Source organism: Cnephaeus nilssonii (assembly GCF_951640355.1).
Source record: "Cnephaeus nilssonii genome assembly, chromosome: 19".
In the NCBI taxonomy this organism is placed as follows: Eukaryota; Metazoa; Chordata; class Mammalia; order Chiroptera; family Vespertilionidae; genus Cnephaeus; species Cnephaeus nilssonii.
Genome location: NC_137090.1, coordinates 14,094,809 through 14,116,796, shown reverse-complemented (window position 1 = coordinate 14,116,796; position 21,988 = coordinate 14,094,809). Strand labels below are relative to the sequence as shown.

General features: G+C 51.1%; 1 protein-coding gene across 4 annotated transcripts; it reads right to left on the bottom strand.

Moving 5' to 3' along the window:
* Window positions 1-1,569: 1,569 nt before the first annotated feature.
* On the bottom strand, window positions 1,570-21,060 carry KIF18B (kinesin family member 18B). 4 transcript variants are annotated; one of them, XM_079797158.1, is made up of 15 exons: window positions 20,905-21,060; window positions 12,460-12,786; window positions 11,687-11,844; window positions 11,251-11,355; window positions 10,967-11,077; window positions 10,688-10,885; window positions 10,353-10,529; window positions 9,621-9,695; window positions 9,338-9,438; window positions 8,743-8,929; window positions 8,265-8,392; window positions 5,012-5,211; window positions 4,182-4,704; window positions 2,908-3,189; window positions 1,572-2,432 (listed from the first exon to the last, which is right to left on the bottom strand). In XM_079797158.1, the coding sequence occupies exons 2-15, from the start codon at window positions 12,776-12,778 to the stop codon at window positions 2,342-2,344; spliced, it is 2,655 nt and encodes an 884-aa protein (XP_079653284.1). In that variant the 5' UTR covers window positions 12,779-12,786; window positions 20,905-21,060; the 3' UTR covers window positions 1,572-2,341. The 4 variants fall into 4 exon arrangements, with proteins under 4 accessions (XP_079653283.1, XP_079653284.1, XP_079653285.1 ...); XM_079797160.1 differs by having other exon boundaries at window positions 1,579-2,432; window positions 2,908-2,997; XM_079797157.1 differs by having other exon boundaries at window positions 1,570-2,432; window positions 10,688-11,077.
* Window positions 21,061-21,988: the final 928 nt, after the last annotated feature.

Genomic DNA, 21,988 nt, shown 5'->3' with positions numbered 1-21,988 from the left:
TTGGTGTCTTCACCTTTTGGCTGCCTCCCTATCGCTCAGCTTCCCCAATCTCCCTAGGTGGTCACTCTTGATACCCCCCTTTGTGGGCTGAGTGCAAAGTCTTGGTGTTGTTAAGCCTTGATTGCTGTTGGTACACTGGGAGGATTTGACCTCCAGTCCAATTGGCTGTGAGGATCAGGTGTGTCTATGCCAGGAGACAGCCTTATTCAACCAGACTTGTAAAATTGTAAAAGCCTCTGTGCTCAGCTTGGATGGGGCGGAGTTACAGGGTGGAGCCTACAGCCTTGGCTTCCCGTCAGCCCCACCCTATGAGGTTCCTGGGTCTGTGTCCCTCTGTACTCCCTGCAAACACCTCTGAGAGAAAAGCGCCCTGGAGTTTCGCCCGCTGCCAAACAGTCTAGTCTCTCCCCTAATGAATCTGGATTCCCAGATTCTCGCCCGGAACTGGGTTTCAGTGTAGTCGGAACTGGGTCTCAGCGCAGTCTGGCGCTTTTGTCTCCTTCCCACCAGGGCAATTCAGCGGCACAGTCAACAGCCCATCCTCTGCGCACATTCCTGTGTGCGCCTCCGGTGCTCTGCCTTTCGCCGCTTCTCTGCATTTCCACCTTACAGCCCAGATTCCCCCAGTATGAGCCTGGCTTCCCAGGGTTTCGCCCGGAACTGGGGTTCAGCACGGTCCGGAGCTTTTGTCTCCTTCCCGCTAGGGCAATTCAGCGGCGCAGGCAACAGTCCCTCCTCTGCACACCTTCCCGTGCGCGCCTCTGTAGCTCTGCCTTTCACCGCTCCTCTGTGCCTCCGCCCCACAGCCCAGGTCCCCCCAGTATGAGGCTGGCTTCCCAGGGTTTCGCCCGGGACTGGGGTTCAGTGCAGTCGGAGCTGGGGTTCAGCGCAATCTGGAGCTTTTATCTCCTTCCCGCTAGAGAACGCCGGCCATGCCGTCAGCTGCCCCTTCCTCTCCGGCTCCGTCCTCCCCGCACGCGCGCGTGCTTGTGTCTCCGCCCGTGTCTCCATACCTCAGGCTTTTACGGCTTCTCTGATTTTCCTTGTGGTTTTCTCTTTGCTTCTAGTTGTGGGCATTTCAGTCCGCCAGCTTTCCTGTGGTTCTGGATGATGTCCGTTTTGACTTTTAGTTGTAGTTTTGAAATTGTTGTGCCAGGCTGTAGGTTAGGTGTTTAACCTATGCCGCCATCTTGGTTTCTCAAATTTAAATTCTTTATAGTTAAAAATATTACATGAATCTTTCTCCCCGCCTCCCCCCATTGTCATCTCCCTGGCCGCTCCCACCCTTTCTTCTTCTTTTTTTTAAAAATTCGTTTTTAGAGAGAGAGTAAGGAAGAGTGAAACATCGATTGGCTGCCTCTCGTACACGCCCCAACTGGGGATCAAACCCACACTCTAGGTATGTGCCCTCTACAGGACGACACTCCAACCACCTGAGCCACTGGGCCAGGGCTCCCTTTCTCCTTCACACTTCTGTTTACACTGAGTGTGTAGCCTGTTCACAATAAGGATAAAAACTACGAAGCTGTCTTCATTTGGAAATCAAGGCACCACCAATCTTCTGCATTGTCACCAGGACTGTGGCTTTTGCTCCAGGCTGGGGGGATGGGGCTGAAGATGTCCCTCCCTCAAAACCAGGAAGAGCCAAGCTGGGGCTCCCCACCAGGCCCCCTCCTCCTCGTCATCCCTCCTCCACTGCCATCATTAGACAGAACCCTGTGTTAGACTGGGGGACAGGGAACAAAGCCCTTCAGCCACCTGCCTGCGGGGAGGGTGTTATAAACTGAGGGGATGACGACGACGATGGTAGCACCTTTAAAATAGCAACACATTAACACTCACAAATGTATATATACATGCTGAGAAGCTGAATATAACAAGAGATTAATAAAAGCGTGAGTAGCAGAATGAATGACTAGGAGAGGAGTGTTAGTCAAGGAAGAGGGTGTTGGCATTAATTGCTCCAAGCTGAGGAAGGCAGGTCAGGGCTCCTGGTGCAGGCTGCTCCAGGATCCAAGAGGGGACAGCGGTCAGGACACCTTGGCAATGCATCTCCCGGCTGACAGCACTTCCCTAACCCTCATCAGTTCCCTCTGGCTCCGAAGGTTGTCAGGGCTGTGGGGACTGGAGGGGGCTCTGCAGGCCAGTGGGTGGGGGAGGCAGGGAGGAAGGAGACAAGTAAGGCTCGGTCCCACTGTTCTCTTCCATCCCTCTCCCATCTCTCATCAGGATTCCTGCGATGCTCGGAAGTACTCCCAGGTCCTCGGGTCTCTGCCCACCTTGTCACTTCCTACTTCCTGTTTCCATCTGTCACGGTGGCTGAGACCATCTGTTCCCAATGCTAGTCACCTGGGGCAGTGAGGGACTCCGCGAGCCTCTTCAAGGTGCTGCTGGGGAGGCGGGCGATGCGGCTGCGGCGGGAGATGGAGGAACTGAGGGCAGGAAGGAAGGAGGGAAGGTAGGAAGGTCACAGCTGTGCCCCTGGACTACAGGTGGGGATGGGTGGGTGGACCTGGACACCAAGCCTTGAGCACCAGCAAGTACTTCCCAGGCCAGATCTGAGGGTGTGAGAGGGGTGGGGGCGGGGAGCTTTGTGGGGTTTGGGAGGGGAGCAGAGGTGAGGGGCTGAGTAGTCCATTCCCTGGATTAACCAGTGAACATTAAACGCCTCTCTCATGAAGAGGGGGCCTGAGGCCTTGAACCAAAGAAGGCAGCTACCCTTCACCTCTAGTATAACCCCGTAACAGCAGGGGCCAAGGGAGCCTCAGTCAGATCCAGCCGCTGGCCCTGCTCACGGGACTCCTGCTGCTGGCTCCAAGGGGTCCAGGCACACGGGGGCCTGCAGCTGGCCCAGGCACCCACCGCTCTGGTGAAAGCTTCTCTCCCCCAACACCTCCCCAACCTCACCTCACAACGCGCCTCTTCTTGCGGGCTGAGGTCTCAGGGAAGGAAGATGCTGGCTTGGGGCCCTTCGTGGTGAACAGGGGCACGGGTCCACTGAGGGCGGGGAAAGAGGAAGGGAGGCAGGTCAGGAGGGAAACAGGACAGGCTGCAGCACCTCCTTCCTCCGGCCCCGGCTTGGGGGGTGGGGAGGCTGGACAGGACGACCTCTGAGGCTTCTTCCTACTAAACGGCGGGTTCTTCTCCCCGCCTCTCGGCCTGGGCTGACAGCTGAGTGACAGGCCTGTTCTGGGAGAACATCCAGGTGTCAGTTTCTGGTGTGTCCAGGGAACTGGAGTTCAAACGATTTCACCCTTCCACCTGCCCGCCTGGAGCTTGTTGCTGAGCAGTGGTTCGGGCTGTGGGAGAGGTGGGGGTGCGGCGGGCGGCCTGCCGCCCTGGGCCTCAGACGTCCAGGTGTCTGCCACGTGTTCTTGCCCTTGGACTGTCCTGAGCTGGTTGCTGTCCCCCTACGCCAGTGATGGCGAACCTCTGACACGCGTGTCAGTGCCATTTCTGATGACACGCGGCAGCTGAGGCGGCCGCATGCCGAGGATGAAACATTTATGTTATTTAAACTATAAATATCGCGAAATAATGTTTTTTCCTCAAAGGGACACACTACCCGAGTTATGCTCAGTTTTTTGGCGAAGTATGAAACACCAAGCTCAAAAGGTTGCCCATCACTGCCCTACGCTGACATGTGGTGGAAGGTGCGGGTAAGAGCTTCATCTTCTCTGAAAAACGCTGAAGAACGTTTTCTGGGGATCCCCCTCCTGGTTCCACATGCTAGGCTAGAGGGTAAAATCTGGGGGCGGCAGCGGCAGATGGAAGTATTTCTCAGGGGCACACGGAACTCCAATCGGGGCAAAGGACCCAAGCGATGCAGAGGAACAGAGAGGGCTGGACTGCCCTCGTGAATTCCTGCTCCCTGCTCACCCTCCCCAGGTGGGGGCCCCCTTTGTAGCTACTCATGGCGTGCCCCAAACCAGCAGAGCCGGCAGCCTTGAAATAAACAGACAAGGCAGGGCCCCTGAGAGTAGCAAAGACTCCCTGAAACTGTGTGCTCTGCCCTGCTGGGCCCGGGGAGTGACCTGGTCAGACCAAAGGGAAAGAGACAGCAAACGTCCAGGCTCTAAGAGCTGGGCTGTGTTTCACTCCTCCAGGCAGCACCGCTGTCCCTCGCTGACCCCTGGCTCCCTGCTGGGAGGGCTGGGAGGAACGCAGGAGGGGAGACTCACCTGGGGATGAAGGGCTGATCCAGCCGGTTCGGGGGCACATTTTCCCAGCCAGCGCATTCATAGAAACCCAGCTTTGAGGGGGGCTCCTCGGAGAGATCAAAGGTGATGTTGAGGTTCCGAGCAGGCAGGGCCACCGGGGTGGAGCAGTTCTGCAGGGCAGAAGGGCCCAGCGGCACCCGGCTTTTGATGACTGTGGCTGGGCAGAAGCGAGGGGAGTGGCAGGGGGAGGAGACCCTTCCCTTTTTGGGGGTGGTGGGTCCGAGGGAAGGCTGAGTCTCAGGCAGGGACCCCCTTCGCAGGCAGGGCAGGAAGGACTGGTGCTGGCGCTTGGTCCCCAGCCTTGGGGCTGGTTGACTGTCCTGCTCTGGGGGGCTCCGTCTCCTTCTTCTCTTCTTCTCCACGGACTGCAGAGATGCCTGGGCAGAGGCGCCGTCAGGCCCAGGTGGCGCCCCCAAACTGTGCACGAGGCCACTCAGTTGCCTTGCCATGGTCCGGGTCACAGGGCCAGAGTATCTTGGAAGCTCTGGGTATAGAGAAGGAGGGTGTTGAGAGGAGATCAGGGACTGAGCAGAAGAAAGTAAAGTTTCTAGAATTTGGGGAGAGAGACATGGGAGATATGCAGGAGTCCCTAACTCCTCAGCTCTGTCAGGACTCCTGGGGCCTCTCTACATACCCTATGACCCCAGAGGTCCTATCCCAGCACCTGAAGCCCCAGCTGGCTTTGGAGCCGGCACCCTCGGCACCAGCTGGCTTTGGAGCTGGCACCCTCGGCACCAGCTGGCTTTGGAGACGGCACCAAGAGGCAGAGGCAGAGCAGGGGCGAGACTCACTTGACTCTGAGCACAGCTCCTGAGCCAGAGGTGCCTCCCTGGCTGGGCCAGGAGTCCTGGAGGCCTCTGTTCCAGGTTCTTCTTCTAGCACCAGCTGCTGCAGGGTCTCAAACTCTGCGATCATGTCAGGGGTCAGGAGGTTGGCTGCTTGGAGCAGGGAGTACTGCCGCTGGGCCAGGCACAGCACCTTCAGCACCAACCTGGAACAGAGAGAAGGGGATGCCCGTCCTACTCGGACCCGGCTGGCCAGGGTCCTCTCTGCCACGCACCTGGCCCCACTGCTCCGGGTGTGGGGAGGAGCACAGGTGGGCTGCCTGCCCCACCCCCCAGCCATGGCTCCCGTATGCCACATCCTTGCTGAAGACCAGGGTTGGCAGAGATGGTCACAGGTAATGGTGAGAGGCTTCACCCACCGAAACCTGCCTCCCGACAAGTGACCTGGGAAATGGTGAAAGGGTGCTACGTGGCCTTGGACTCAGCAGGTGCAGTGATCTTGAATAAGTTCTTTTACTGGAAGGGCAATGAAAGGTAGCGGTGAAGAGCCAGGCTCAAGTCAGACTGCCAGCCTGGCAGCTCAAACCCCTGTTCCACACTTCCCACCTGCTGAGCTGGGATCACTGCTTACCCTCAGTCTCCACTTCTTTTAAATGGGGATAACCCACCTCATTAGATTGTTGGGAAGATGAAATGAATTATTTTATACAGAGAGTGTTTAAAGACTACTTGGTGCCCAGCCGGTGTGGCTCAGTGGTTGAGCGTCGACCTAGGAACCAGGAAGTCACAGTTTGATTCCTGGTCAGGGCACATGCCCGGGTTGTGGGCTCGATTTCCAGTGTGGAACAAGCAGGAGGCAGCCAATCAATGATTCTCTCGTGTCATTGATGTTTCTCTCTCTCTCTTTCCCTCTCTCAAATCAATAAAAACAACAACAACAACAAAAACACACACCTGGCATATGTACTCAAGAGTGAGCACTATAAAGTTAGCTAACTATTGTTTCCTGTAAAGCGGAAATAATGCCATCTACCTTGTTAGGATACGAGGAGATTAAATAAGATAGGCTGTGTGATCTGGGTGCTGAGAGGACCCCTAAAAATGCCTTCAGTCTGTGCTTTCTATTGCATGGCTGGGATGCTGGAAGAGTACGCGTGAATCAATGCATACTTCACATGCACTGAGGGGCTACTTAAGGGAAATTATGAGCGTAATGCGATTATTGATGTTGTAAATTTAGATTCTAATAAAGCAAATTTCCTTTCTGTCAGGCACACCTACGATAAAAGAGAAAACACAATTATCTCGGTGGGGATTATTCATGGCCAATAATTTATCCTCAGGTAGCATAATCTCCTACCTGCCCGGACACCTCTGAGCCTCCTCCTCTGCCCTCAGTGTGTGCTCAGGGAAGCCAAGCTCATTTTCTAAAGCAGCCTCCAGGCCTTTTTGAAAGAAGGCAGGATATAAATTAAAAAGGACACAGCGGAAACTCATTCCATATCCGCCTGAGCCACACACACTAGTATAAAGATTAGACTACTCAGGAAAGTGGGTGCTTGGGAGAAAGGTACTGGCTAGATGTCAGATGAGCAGGTCTGGCCCCATCCCTCTCGCTGTAGTTGTGTGGCCCCGGGCAAGCGCCTCAGTACCCCATCTGACAAATGGACACTTGGTCTATGTCAGGGGTTTTCCAATTAGATTGAAAGAAACCCATCTGAGGACATTTTAAATGGAGCAACTCTGCCTTATCCGTTCTCCATATTAGACGTCAGCGTGAGATTTCATTTGAAGGACTCTGCAGCAATAAAAATTCTGAAAACCACTGAACTGGAAAATCTAAGATTGACTCCGTACCCTGGTGGTCTCAGATCCTAAAGTCTAAAGACAAAGAGAAATTATTTTCGACGATCTGATTGTTAACGGTTTTTCCACGTACGGAGGCGATCAAGAATGTTCTGCAACCCCTAACCCTGGGGGTCTTCTGTCACATTTTATTAGCACTTGAGCTCAAAGAAGTAGGGGAGGATAAGGAGGGCTATGATCCCCAAATCACAGCCACGACTGAAGCAACCTGTCAGAAGCCACAAGGCCAAAAGCATGGCAGAAGCGAGAACCCGGGTGTCCTGGCTCCTCGCAATGGCGGTCACCAGGCAGAGAGACCCTGCGTTACAAGTGGGAGCCTGCGGTTGTTCCCTGGGCTCGAGGGGACGTCGCGCCGGTGCGTCCCAGCCACTGCTGGGCCCCGGGGAGTCAGCAGCAGGAGACAGATAATAAGCTGCTGATTATTCAGGCTGCAGCATTTTTGCTGAGCTGGAGACAGACACTCCCCAACAAGAAATAAAATTAAACGGGCCCTTCTGTCTGAGAGCTTTAAATACATTGCCTAGCATGAAGCATGCTGGGGAGGGCAGAGTGGGGCTGGCAGCAGCAGAGCTAAGTGGCAGGGGATTTATGTTCTGGGGGCCAAGGGAAAAAATATTAGCAGCACCTCTCTATTAAGCACAGAAATAATGGTCTGAAATCTATCTCGCTGGCTTTGGGTGGTGGTGTGTATTTACTTCTGAGAAGAAACAGCTGCAGCAGTCTGTGGCTGAGGAGACATGGGAAACACCTGACTCAGGAAGGCTGCCCGCCACCCCCCATCCTGCCACCTGACTTCTCGTGGCAGCTCCCTCCTTGCTGAGGACGGGCAGCTTGGCCCTCAGACTGGAAAGCAAAGCACTAACCCGGGGGCCCTGCCCTAACTCGGTGCTTGCCAGCTATCCCGATGGAATTCGGTGTTTTGCTTCCCTTTTGTTGGGCTGCCAGCTATGTGGAGGTGTAAACAGAGAGAGGATAAATAAATAGAATAGGTGATAATATCAAGTTGTTAAAAGCAGATAATGGTCAGCTGGCTTGGCTCAGTAGCTGAGCATCAACCTAGGAACCAGGAGGTCACGGTTTGATTCCCGGTCAAGGCACATGCCTGGGTTGCAGGCTCGATCCCCAGTGTGGGGCGTGCAGGAGGCAGCCAATCAATGATTCTCTCTCATCATTGATGTTTCTCTCTCTCTCTCTCTCTCCCCCTTCCTCTCTGAAATCAATAAAAATTTATTAAATTTTTAAAAAATGCCGATAATGGACATTGCTGAGAAAATCTGACTCTTAACTAGAGCAGAACCAGAGCTTTTGTGCCTTAGCACCAACTCCCACCCCAGGAGGCTGGGCCCCATCGTCTCCCTCCCTGGACTCCAGAGAAGAGTAAGAGGATACCTACTGCTTAGAACGGTCCCTTTCCAGGTTCTGCGGCGAGAGGTGGCCCACGACTTGGTTGGCCTCCTGGGTCAGGCCCGGGGACTCCAGCAGTGACGGTCGGAGGCTCGGTCCTGACACCTGGACGGGAACCTGAAGAGGAAGGAAGGAAGCCATCGGCAGCGGGCCCGGGATGACCTCCCTCCCTATGTACGCAGCTTCTGAAACCTTTCCCCTTCCGAGAGAGGGGATGGCAGCTCCTGGAATGTCCAGGCCTCGTCTGCCTTTTCTTCCTCCCGTCTCCACCCTCCCTGCCTGCTCTCCGGATGGTAGCACACCCTCCTTCCAGACACACAGGACCCGACAGAACAGCTCTCCTCAGACAGGACCCGAAAGCCTCCAATGACTCACACGTGACCCTCCAGGTAGAGAACCTGGGCCTGAAGGGACTCCATGAGTCGGAAAGGGATTTCCTCGAATATCCCACCAGCTCGAAGTCCTACCTCCTTGGCCGGGCCTTTGTCTTTGTCCTCCGAGGGCTGCTCCTGGTCTGAAGAGTTCCCTTCCCTGACCCTCTCCACCTGGGCCTCTGTCCCCAGGCTTTCCTCTTGAAGGACAGCAGACCCTGGGTGGAGCTCTGGGGTGCAGGGCTGGCTGGGAAGATGAGATGGTGGGGAGGAGCTGGAAAGGCTAAGGGGGAAATGAGAGGTTTAGGGGCGGGAAGCAGGGGCAGGTGGGGAAAGCAGGGAGGGGGCAGGTGGTACAGAGCCCATAAGGATGGATGCTTGGGTAACAAGTGAGCGGTAGCTGAGGCGGGCAGAAGGAGCCAGAAGTTTTCTGGTTTAGGAAACAATGACACCAACCCTCTTAACTGTACCTTCTTTTGAATAGTAGACGCTGCCTGTACAGGCTGGGGTATCGTTTACCCATTTGACACAGAGCATTCTGGGTGCCAGTCAGTGTGCTGGGCACTGGGTGGGAACCCCTAGCTCTAGGTGTCAGAACAGAAGCAAGGAGTCCGCGCCCTCCAGAAGCTGGAGAAGGGGGTCTTTCCCTGCCGAACTGAAGGATGAGGCAGGTATGGGCCACAGAACTCACGGTGGTTGTGGAGGGCCCGATTTGGGGGGCTGTGGGAGGTCCTGTTGTGGGGCCTGGGCTCCCGCCTCATACATTCGAAGCTTCTCCCTCAGACTGGCCACCTGGAACCCAAACAGCCAGTTCCTCAGAGTCCCAAGTGAGCAAAGGAGGCGGGGACTGCCCCCTCCCCCTGGCATTGAGTCCCGGCCACACCCCCATGCTCCGGTCTCTCGTTCTCCTGCCCCCCGCCCCACCGCACCAGGGAGCCCTGCCTCTCAGCCATGCTCTCAGGTGGGCTCCTCACCTCAGCCTGGAGCTGCTGGCAGACAGAGGCGTACTGGCTGATGTGACAGTCCAGGCTGACCACATTGCTCTTCAGCTGAGACGGGGACACAGGGGGGAGATCTGTTGGTTCACTCAAAGTAGCTGTAAGCCACCACTGCTAAAGGCCAGGCATTGTGCCAGGCACCTCGCTCATATTCCCGTGACTCACACTCACAACGAGGGAAACAGACTTGGGAAGGTCAGTGGCTTGCCTGAGACCACAGCAGGGGGCAGAGGTTGCCCTTGAACCCAAGACCCCTGTCCGCCTGAGTCATGCACTCACCAGGCAGCCCCGGGCGAGCTAGAGCTCCCTGGAGGCGGCAGGGGAAACCAGGGCAGCTCTGCCCTTATCTGTGTTACGTGTTGGTGTTCATGTTGTTCTGCTGCTAAAAGCAGGTCTGAGAAAGATCACTGGCCAGTACTCAGCCACGCCCTCCTGTTGCCTCCCTCTTGAGACGATTCTGCCTCAGTCGTCCAATGCCGTATCTTACTCTTTTTTCAAGTCCTGGAGACCATCCTGCCTCTCCCCCACCAGAGGTCGTCCCAAGGACAGGGACCGGGTCACTTCTACCAGTTTCCCTGAAGACAGAGGCTCGGGAATGTCTTCCCTCTGCCTGGTGGGAATCCTTGTTCCACGCACCGGAGGAAGCCGGTGGGTCCTGCCCGTTCCTCCTCCCGGCCTGGGGACCCCCCCAGGTCAGGCTGCACGCACCGAAAGCTTGATCTCCTTGGCCCGGTCGGCATACTTGAGGGTGTTGTAAGTGTCCTCATACGTCAGGCTAGAGGGGCTGACGGCGGCAATCATCACCGTGCGGCAGTTGCCCCCGATGGAGTCCTTGAGCAGTCGGGTCAGCTTGCTGTCCCGGTAGGGCACATGAGACTTGCGACCCTGAGGGGCAGCGAGCGGGCCTGGGGTGAGGTGGCTGGACCAGGCAGACCCAGGCTGGGCCCTGGCAGCCTCTGGCCCCAGGGCTGAAGGGAGGAACCCTTGGCTTTGGGGCACCCAGTGGCTGTCCTGTGGGGAAGCCTGGGTCTGTGCAGCCTTACCTTTGCATCGGCCAGGGCATTGAGGACGTTGATGAGGGCCAGCAGGGAGCGGTTGATGTTGGCGCCCTCCCGCAGCCGCTCCCCCTTCGCGTGGGTGCTGGACGCCCGCTCCGAGCCAGCCAGGTCAATCAGGCTCATCTTGGCCACCTGAAGGGCCTGCGTCAGACCTGGAACCCGGTCCTGCTGCTTCACGAAGATCTGGGGGCAGAGGGCAGGGGTGAGGGGGGAGCTGGGCCTCAGGAGCCCCGCCTTCAGGCTCCGACCCATGACCCCTCTCACCTGGAAGATGGCATGGGAGCGGGAGGAAGTAGCGTTGGCGTCAGTGGGGTGCTGTGTGCGGTTCCGGTTCCCCCTGGTCAGCATCTCCAGCAGCTGCTCAGCTGAGGTTGGCTACAGAGGAGATGACCGGGAAGGGAGCTGTGGTTTCCCCCAGCAGGAGGGCGGATCTTCAGAACCCCAGTCACCAGCACCGCCATGGGATACGGGGCAGACCCAAACTGCCTGGTGAGGGAACTTTGCAGGACCAGTGGGACTGCTCGCGCCACCCGAGCCCAAGGTCACACCTGGTGGAAGGAAAGTCCTTGTACCACCACCCCCTTGTCGGGATCTTCACGGATGGCAAGGGGTCCCTTGGGCTCCAGGAGGTCGTGGATCTGCTCATTGTACACCTGAGGAGAAAGGAAGCAAGGGAGAGACCTGAGGGACAGGGCCCCTCCGGAAACCTGTCCCCTAGGGGCTGGGAGGGAGGGCTGAGCTTCTGGGCAGGGGAAACATGACCACACACCAGAGGGGAGCGGCATTCTGCGGGATGGGATGGCGTTAAGTGACAGCAGGTTTAGTTCACACGTAGTCTCTCTCTGAGCTGTTTCTGTCCTCTGGGCTCTCACTGGGCCCCCATCTGCCCACTTCCTCCCACCGTCTCCCCCACTCCACTCCCTCTTGAGGTGGTTGTGAGGACGAGGGAGGGGCCGCCCAGTCCCAGGGAGCCGACAGCCCTACCTCCTGGTAGCTGATGAGCACCTCGAATCGCTTCTCCTCCTGGCGGGCCTCCAGCCGCCTGTACAGTTCCATGGTGGTCAGGTACATGATGCCGGGGTCCCCCTCTCTTCCCAGCATGGTGTGTGTCTTCCCGGCCCCCGTGGCCCCATAGGCGAACACTGCAGGGGACAGAGTGGGGAGGAGGGTGGTGGCAGGGCCAGACCCACCTTCTCTAGCGGCTCCCCCTGTGCATTTCCACCTAGCTCACCTTCCCTCCCCAAGCCCCTTCCTTTGCCTTCCACCTGCTCCCAATCACTCACACCCCCCATGTTTGCACTGCAGCTTGGGATCCCCACATCTACGTCCCGGCTTTCCTATAGGTCTGCCGATTCTAGGGCAAAGGGGTCTCCATGGTGGGGATGCCCTCTCCTCTGCTGAAGGCCCAGGGCTCGCTCCCTTCCATCACTTACCTCAGTTTATAACCACACACTTGTGAGTGTGATTTTGATTAGTGTCTCCCCCTGCCCCCGGCCCCCCCCTGTAAGTAGCAAGAGGACAGGAACCACGTCTGTCTGATCTGCTACTGTATCCCAGGGCCCAGGAGAGTACCTCGCACACAGGAGAAGGATGAATGGGGGACCCACAGAGAATGCAAGGGCCAGAGCCCTCCTCAGCAAGTGCCCAGCTGAGGGGGAGGGGACCCCTGTCAGAGGCACGTAAAACCCTGAGAGGGGAGCAGGGAGGCCAGGCAGCTCCCAAGCAGGACTCTTCCCCGTCCCCGCCCAGACTCTCACCGGAGCAGTTGTAGCCCTGGAGGAAGCTGTCCAGGATGCTGTGGGTGGTGTGCTGGAAGACATCCTGCTGGGTGGCCGCCTCGCCAAAGACCCGGTCAAAGACAAACGTCAGGTCTTTGCCCTTCTTCTTGGGGCCCTCATGGACGCTGCCCCATTTCAGGCCAAGGAAGCCCCCGTCGGGCTCTTCAGGGTCAAACACCAGCACCCGCTCATCCACCACCTGAATCACAGGCCTCCGCTGGCTCTCTAGCTCCCGGGGGGTGGGGGGTCGAACCCGAACCACAACCTGCACCGCGCTGTCCTCCACGGCCATCACCATGGCAACACCTGGGCAGGGACACAATGGATATGAGGACCAACCCGACCCCAGGCTACAGAGGACATGACCAGGAAGGGAGACGTGCCCCCTCGGTCCAGCATTCAAGGCCTCCTTCACCCCCACCCCGACAGCTGATCTCTGTTTTATACCTCCGGAGAATAAGAATATTGGTGCCAGCACCAATTATTAATATCTCTTTCCCACTTGAGACACCATGTTTGTCATATCCAAATGACTGTTTTTTTCAGAGGCCTATCGCTGGGCTTTCGCAATGCTCCACTAATCTGTCTGTTCTTGTGCTAACACCACACCGTTTCCATCCCATTCTTTTACAGTATGCTTTTCCTCTAGTAAGGCAAGACCACCCTCCCCCTCCACTAGTCTTTCTTTTTCATGATTTTCTTGGCTATAGTCAGACATTTATTGTTCTATTTGACTATAAGAACATGTTATCAATTCCATCCCCAACCCAGAACACATCCCACTCCTCCCCCCACAACAAAAAAAAACACAAAAACACCTTATTGGAATTAAAGCTGGAATGGTACTACATTTACATATTTATATTAAACCTTTTCATGCAAAAACATGGCTCTTGCCTTTCTATTTGTTCAGATATTTTTTTATGTCCCTCAATAAGATTTTATCGTTTTCTTTCTCTTCAGATAGCTCTGTAATTGCCCTTTTAATGTAATTCCCGAGAACTTTATGGACTTAATCACTCTTATGAATGGAACAGCTTCCCCCATCTCTATTTCCAGGTGGCAATTGCTAGTATGGAGAAACACGATTGATTTTTATACATCTGCCTTATAACTACCATCCTCAAACTCTCTTATTAATTCCACTTGTGTGTGTTTTTTTTAATTAGGGTTTATTGGGTTTTTCAGAGTATGCAATTATATATCAGAAAAGAAAATATTTTTTTAACCTTTTTTCTCTATATTTATACCAAATATTTTATTTCCTGTCTACTGCAATCCCTAGAACTTCCACAACAATGTTGAATAATAATGATGACAATGAGCATCTCTGTCTTGTTTTTTATTTTCAGGGAAATGGCTTTAGTGTTTCACTACTTAGAAATTATTTTTGGATATATAGTCATTATCATAGTAGTAATTTTTTCTATTCTTATTTTACTTAGAGTGGTTATTAGAAAGGTCTAAAATTTTACCCAATGCTCTCTCAGCATCTCCTAACATGTCTCTTCTCCTTTATTTTGTTGAAGTAGTAAATTACTTGATAGTATTCCTGGTATCAAACCAACCATGCATTCTTAGAAAAAACCCTACCCTGACCATGCTGAAGCTTTAAACTTTTAAATCGTCTAATGTGTCAAATTTTCTTTTATGATTTTGTCATATTTAAGAAGACATTCCTTCCCCAAGGTAATAAATACTTCTATTATATTTCTATCTAATACATTTTATTTTTAAAATTTAGGTATTTATGAAGTTGGATTTATGAGAGAGAGAGAGACATCGACCTGCCACTCCACTAATTTATACATTCATTGGTTGATTCTTGTATGTGCCCTGACCAGAAATTGAACTCGCAACCTTGGTGTATCAGGACAATTCTCTAACCAACTGAGCTACCCTGCCAGGGCTAAATAGGGCATTCTTTCTCTACCAATTTCAAGTGCCACATTTAACATAACTAAATTCTCCTATGAACATGAATTTGTTTGTGGACTCTCCATCCTGTTCTGCTGATGCGTCTATTCCTTTCCCAGTAACTCACTGTTGTAATTATTGTGGTTCTATAATATCTCACCTCATTGTTCTTTTTCTTGGCTATTCTTAAGCATCTTGTCTGCCATATAATTTTAGAATCAGCTTATAGAATTCTATGAAAAATCCTGCTAAGACTTTAATTGGAGTACTTTGAATTTATAGGTTAATATGAAGAGAATTGGCATCTTCATAATATTAAGTCTTCCCATCTAGGAACATAGTATCTCTTTTCATTATTCACAACTTTATAATCCTCAGTAAAATTTTATAGTTTTCTTCATTTGAGTTTTGTGTATTTCTTGACAGGCTTATTACCAGTTATTGTATAGTCTTTATTATATTGTGAATAGGCTCTTTTAAAAATTGCATTTTCTAATTCATTTTGCCAGAATATAGGAAAGCAACCAATTTCAGTATGCAGATCTTGTATCTGGCCACATTACTGAACTCCCTTATTAGTTCTAATAGACTGTCATTGATTCTCTTAGGTTTTTCAATTAAATGATGGTATAGTTTGCAAATAATGACAGTGATTTTCTATTTTTAGCTCTTCTATATTTAGTTCCCCACCCTTCACTGTCCATTAGGAATGGGTGTTAAATTTTATCAGATGCTTTTTTGGCACTAGCTGAGATGATCACAGTGTTTCTCCTTCAATTTGTTAATGTAGAGGGTGACATGAACAGATTTCCTAATGTTGACCTGGCAATAATTCCAAACACTTATTTGCTTATTCCCTCGCGTATTCCCCTCGGACCTCTCTCCTTGTTTTTCTCATTTCTCCTTCAAGCCAGCCTACCAAGGGTAGAGAAGGAATTTTTGCATTGCAGGAGTCACAGATATCCTGGAAAAGTTCAACCCAACTCTAGGGATATGTTAACAGGAGTAAGGGGCTGTTCCTGGGGAATATGAACAGATGAGTGCTTTTCCAGGTTCCGCTGACAGGACCAAGGTCATTCAGGAAAGAAAACTGGAATTTCTACCTAATACTACAGCAAAGAACTCATGTTTTTGTTTTTTGTTTTTTTGGTTTTTTTGTGGGAAGGGTGGGGGGGGGGGAGAATGAGGCAGAATTGAGCTGATTTGAAACTCCTGTCGCCCTCCAAACTTCTTAATTTCTCCCTATACAAAACAAGATATCAGCTAATAATAACATATTTTTTTTTTCATATACATATATGAAGGGAGGAGATAGAAACATCAATGATGAGAATCATTGATCGGCTGCCTTCTGCACAGCCCCTACTGGGGATTGAGCCTGCAACCCCGGCATGTACCCTGACCAGGAATTGAACTGTGACCTCCTGGGTTTATGGGTCATCGCTCAACCACTGATCCACACTGGCCTGGCCAATAATAATCTTTTTACATGTGTATAATTTTTTTCTTGTTCCAGCAATTGGACTGCAACTGCCTACCCACTAGATGAGGGACTGTTTAAGCAACTTACGAGTAGAATCTCCTTCCATCTCCATATCAATCCCACAAACAGGTACTATTTTTTTTTTTTTTGCTCCCCGCTCCTCCCCCCCCCCCCCCCCCACTATTCTTATACTCATTTTTCAATGAGCAAATTGAGACTGAGGGGGTTAAGCAACTTGCCCAAGATCCCAATCTAGTAATGAAGCCTTGTTCCAACCCAGGCAGTCTCGACTGCAGAGTCTGCATACAGCCTTACAATGAATGCTATTATATATTATGCTTCCCTGGTCACATTGTGGTAATAGTCCCTTATGTTTTGTAATAATTACAATCTCTTTTATGTAACTAGCATAATGTATTATGCAAACACTTCCAGCTATATGGACGGCACCTAATTTTCAACACTCAGAGAGAGTTCCTGTCTCCCATCCTCGCATCTCCATCCCCCTAATCCCCTTTCACCCAGGGAGGAGAAGGCAGAGGGCGCTTGGCCCCACCGTCTGGGTCTGCGTTGGCCGCCTTAATGGCAGTCCCAGCTCCCCACGGGGAGGGTTTCAGCTGAGGAGGAGCGACAGAGCAGCCGAACATTCTAAGCAGGAAATTAAAAAGGGCACTGGCAGCGGAGAGCGTGTAACCTTTACAGTTCTCTCCTCTCGGCTTCCTGAGGGCCAGTGAGGCAGGCTGTTTGCCTAATGAGATGTTTTCCTTCTTTCTGAAACAGCGCTAGGGGCGCGGGCTGGGGGTGGGGGTGACACTGGGCATGGCTGCAGCTAGGACACCAGGGTCCTGGCCCTGTGCTCTGCACCTGCCTGCTGGGAGGTCTTTCCACCAGCCACATCCCATCGGCGCTCCCCCGCTTTGAGAGCCAGAGAGAACAGCTACAGATCTGCTCCCGCCCCAGGGGGATGGGGGAGATTAATGAGAGAACGTTTGTCAAGTTTGCTTTGATCCTCAGTTGGAAAGAGCATCTCAGCCCAAAGTACGAGGGAGATGATTCTTTAATAAGATCTTCAGGGTTCTGAGCCAGCCGCAGTCACGTCCTGTTTCTAACCCAGGGCAGCTCATTAAAACCCAGAGGCTAGTTCACTGCCGAGCTGGGAATGGGAAGCCAAGATTCAGTTGTTTTCAGGATAGCTTCCTCTGCCCCCGCCTCTCAAAGGGACGGGCGGAACAAGACCAAACTCCTCAGAAGCCCCTTGAGGACTTGAGGGGATCCGCCTGCGGACATGGAGAGCTGGGAAGGCAGGCGGTGCCTAGCCCTTGGATATTCTATTTTTATAGCGATTGCTGTGGTCCCCTTCATTGCTCCTTCACAACTCGCACACACTTGCGTTTCTTGTCCTTAAGCTCCAAAGGAGCAGAACCCTCTTCTGATACGATCTGTGCACCCCAGATGCCTAGGCACCAGACCCAGCATGCAGTGAAGGCTGTAGAATACCTATCCTGTGGGTGAATAAAGGCCAGAGAAGGGCACAATCTGAATCCAAAAGTCTAAAAGTAATTACTATTACAGCTAACATTTACGGAGTGCTTACTATGTATCAGGCCCTATGCTAAATGCCTTACAAAGGGTGTCATTTAACTGTCACAACACTCGCATTCTGTAGTCACATCCCAACGCCACAAAGAAAACATAGGCTCAGTAAGGAATTTGTCACATGGATGAAAAATAGCAAGGTCAGAACTTGACCTTGTTCAGACTGTCAGCAGAGGCAATCAATACTCTGTACCAGACCATTCTGCCCTGTAGCTGTGCTTTTGTGGCTTCTGCCTCCTCTCACCCTGGTACCTACAGAGCAACGTCCAAAGACCACTGGTTCTTTCTATGGCCGGCTGTGAGGAGAAGAGCTGTGTTCTTGTGTGTGTGTGTTTAATAAGCAATCATAAGGCGTAACTGATGACAATTTTGCTTGTTCCTAATTTTATTTTTATTTATTTCTCTTGTCTTATAGTTATGGCGAGGATCTCTGCTACACTATTGAATAGAGGCAACAAGAGTGAACAATCTTGTCTCTTTGCTGATTTTATAAGGAATGCTCCTATTATTCCACTTGTTGTTGGTTTAAGAAAATTTACCTCTATTTCTAGTTTGCCAAATTAAAAAAGAAAATCATGAATGGGTGTTGAATTTTATTGAATTCTATTTCTGTGCCTAATAGAATATGTTTTCTCCTTAATCTATAGTTATGTAAATTGTATTAATAGATTTTCTAATGTTAAACCATTCTCATATTCCTGGGATAAACCCAATTTGGTCATAATGTATTTTTAATACACATTGCTGGCTTCTGATTGTTAATATTTAAGACTTTTTTACAACTACATTTATAAAAGAGATTGGCTTATCATTTTCTTTGTCTTATTTTTAGTATCACAAAATAGACTGGAAATGTTTTCTTGGTTTTTATTTTGGGGGGGTAGTTTGTATAAGATTAGAATAATTTCTTCTAACTGCTTGTAAATTTCTGGTTGAGTTTGGTAGGTGGCTTTTTTGTTTGTTTGTTTTCTGTTAATTCTAACCCAAGGATTTTTTTTTCATTGATTTTTAGAGAGTGTGGGAGGGGGAGAAGGGGAGAGAGGAAGAAGAGAGAGAAACAGATGTGAGAGAGACACATCATTTGGTTGCCTCCCACACGTACCCCGACTGGGGCAGGGAATTGAACCTACAACCCAAATATGTGCCCTTGACCAGAATCAAACCCAAGACCCTCCAGTGCACAGGCCAATGCTCTAACCACTGAGAAAAACAGGCCAGGGTGAGAGGGTTTGTTGTTGTTGATTTCCGAGAGGAAGAGAGAGAGAGAAAGAGATAGAAACATCAATTATTAGAGAGAGTCATTGATCAGCTGCCTCTTGCACACCCCATACTGGGGATCGAGCCCACAACCCAGGTATGTACCCTGACCGGGAATCGAACTGTGATCTGGTTCATAGGTCAACGCTCAACCACTGAGCCACATGGGCCGGCTGTTGTCTTTGATGTTAGTACATTTTAAACTAATTTAATTTCCTCAATGGCCCCAAGTTTGTTCAACATTTTCAGAGCTTCTTAAATCAATTTTGGTAAGTTGTTTTTTTTCCCTAGAAAACCATCCAAAAGCATTGTTAAAAAGGGTATTCCATTAAACTTGTTCTCTCTTTCTCTTTTAATTTCTCAGTAACTGAAGTTATGTCTTTATTTTCATGCTTAAGAACATTTTTCTTTGATTCTTTATTGCTAGAGGTTTGGCTTTTTTTATTAGTCTTTTTAAAATTGCAGATTTTGGCTAAGTTAAACCTCTATTATGTAATAAAATTCTACTTCATTAATTTCTGCTCTTAACTCCTTTTTATTTCCTACACATTTATTATATTGTTCTATCTTATTAAAGTTGTGTATTTGCCTCACTAACTTTCAGCTTTTAAGAAAAGTTGAAATGTAAACACTTAAGACTATAAATTACCTTAGAAACATTGCTTTAACTGCATCCCACACGTTTTGTAAATAGTATTTTCACTGTTCCATACTAATTATCTTTTAATTACAATTATGATATCCCATTTAACTGAGTTAAGTGGGTTTTTAAAAAAGATCTAAAATATGGGTTTAATTTCTCTTTTGTCTTTTTAACTCCGTGGTTGGCAAACTGCGGCTCGCGAGCCACATGCGGCTCTTTGGCCCCTTGAGTGTGGCTCTTCCACAAAATACCACGGCCTGGGCGAGTCTATTTTGAAGTGGCATTAGAAGAAGTTTAAGTTTAAAAAATTTGGCTCTCAAAAGAAATTTCAATCGTTGTACTGTTGATTAATGAGTTTGCCGACCACTGTTTTAACTAATTGCTTGTGGAAAGAGAATATGATTTGAACTCTGATAATTGTTTAGACTTGTTTTGTGGCCAGATAGAGGCCATTTTTATGAATACCTTTAAGTATGCCACTTGTATACTCTTTTTGAAAAAGGTATAAATGGAGCTGGGTTGGATAATATAAAGACCAACAAATTGAGATACCTTCATTCAATAATGAAACAGGTAGAGAAGGACTGGATACATTGGTAGTTGAAACATGGGGTGTGGTGAGGCAGAGAAAATAGAATTGGGACAAGATTGGAGAAAACAGTGTAACACGGAGGAGAAGCTCATTCAGAAAAATGTTGTAGACTTTCTCCTCTGAGCTAGGCTCAACTTCTCTGTTTCCCAATCTGTAAAATGTAAATAATATTCGTATCTATCCAATAGAGTTGTTGTGAGAATTAACTAAGTTCATTCAAACATGCTAAAAAAGTGCTAAAAAACGTTAGCCATTCTTATCAGGATTAACATGACAAACAACATTTTCCCGCGATGCCAAAGTATCGTCTTCCTGTTTCCGTGGCCGAGACCAGGTTTTATCTTTTCCAAGTTACTTTACTGCCTTAAAGAGTCAACGCTAAGGGAAGGCATCCTAGAAGCAGTAGCAGAAAGCATGGTCTTCTACCATACAGATGTTCTTTCATCCATTCCTTCACTCAAACTTGACCTCTATAACTAAGTAACTCATTAAGTTACGGCCACGGGCAAAGCTCTGCAATCAGTTCTCCCGCAAAGACTTGTGCAGAGAGTGTTAGCTGCTCCACACCGAGGCGCAGGGGGTCCCAGGTCTCCAGATCTAGTGTCCAGGAAGACCCAATTCTTTCTCGCACCCGAGCAGGAGGACCTTTCACAGAGCGGATGCACAGAGGGCCGGGCCCCGTGCAGATGTGCGGACACATCGAGGTCCCGTACAAACTGAGCAGAGGAGTCGCGATCTCCTGCGCAGATGTGTAAGGAAGCGCCATGCTCCCTGCACCGACCCTGCCCAAGTTCCCTGGAGACCACACAGACCCTGCTTGGTCTCCACGCTGCACCTTAGCATCTCGCTCTAAAGAGGGCGGGCTGGGGCTGCCGCCGTCGGCATCTGGGGCTGAGCGTCCCAGACCTGAGCGCAGGGGGCCGCGGGAGCGCTTACCCTTCGTCGGTTCCCTGCCGCTGGTGTTGCCGCTCGCTACCGGGTCCCTCGGCCGCAAACCGGAGGCCGGGGCCACCGGACAAAGCGCCCCACACTCTCCCCTTCCCCGCAAGGAAACCACCGCCCGCGCCGCGCTTTCAAATCAGCCGGGTCGGTCCATCCGCGCTTCCCATTGGTCAACGCCCGGGTCGCTGATTGGCTGTTTCCTAAGTAACAAAGGACCGGCGCTGCCAGCAGTGCGCTTGCGCACTTCCCGTAACTGCTGGCTGGCTGGTTCGAGGCAGTCTCCGAGGCTGCACGGATTACACCGACCGGCAGTCATCGGCACGGAACTGAGATCCGGGGGTGGGGGGTGGTGGGGGGCACGGCCCGTCTCTGTCGTCCCTGGGACTGGATTCATCACCAATTGCAGCAACGAGACATCAAACCCGTTTTCAAACCTGTTTTTTTCCTGTGGGCATCCGCTTATCCAAGCCACTGTCCAGGGTTTCTTCCCGCCCCTCGACCATCCCAAGAATGAATTTCGAGAGCAGCCTTGATGTGGAAAAGCCGGCGGAGGCAGAGACTGACGATTCCACCCGCTTGGCTCTGACCGTGTTAGGAATGTCACGGACTGATTGTTGAATGAGGGTTGACCCCTGAGGGCATCGCTGGGTAGCCCCGTGTCCATCCTCCACAGCCACTTGCTGCTTGGATTCTGGTGGGCCAACCTCAGGCTGATACCCATCACCCGAGGTTGTGGGGGTCAAAGAGAGTTTTGCCTGATTCCAGTCACTAGTGGCTGAGAGTCAGTTTACTAGCCTATAAAATGGGGCAAATATCGTGCCGTTCCTACTGACCTAGAAGACCATGGATGAGACAGCCCTCCAACCCCCCTGCCTATGTAAAGAGAGAGCTTTCTATGACTCTGATTAGGGTGAAATGGGTGATGGCTGCCAGCAGCCAGCTGCTCACCACTTTCATTAAATTGATCTGAGGCACGCAAGAAAACAAGAGGCAAAATTCCCTCAGTGGACCTGCCATCAAGACATAGAGTCACAGCCCAGCCGGTTTGGCTCAGTGGATAGAGCATCAGCCTGTGCAC

Excerpts from the sequence above, each read along its gene's own strand:
- KIF18B (XM_079797157.1), bottom strand. The coding sequence starts at position 12,778 with ATGGTGATGGCCGTGGAGGACAGCGCGGTGCAGGTTGTGGTTCGGGTT. Across the intron at positions 9,696-10,352 it reads CCAAGGAGATCAAGCTTTCG|CTGAAGAGCAATGTGGTCAG; the intron begins GTGCGTGCAGCC and ends TCCCCGTCTCAG. Across the intron at positions 8,930-9,337 it reads TCGGGCCCTCCACAACCACC|CCTTTCCAGCTCCTCCCCAC; the intron begins GTGAGTTCTGTG and ends TTTCCCCCTTAG.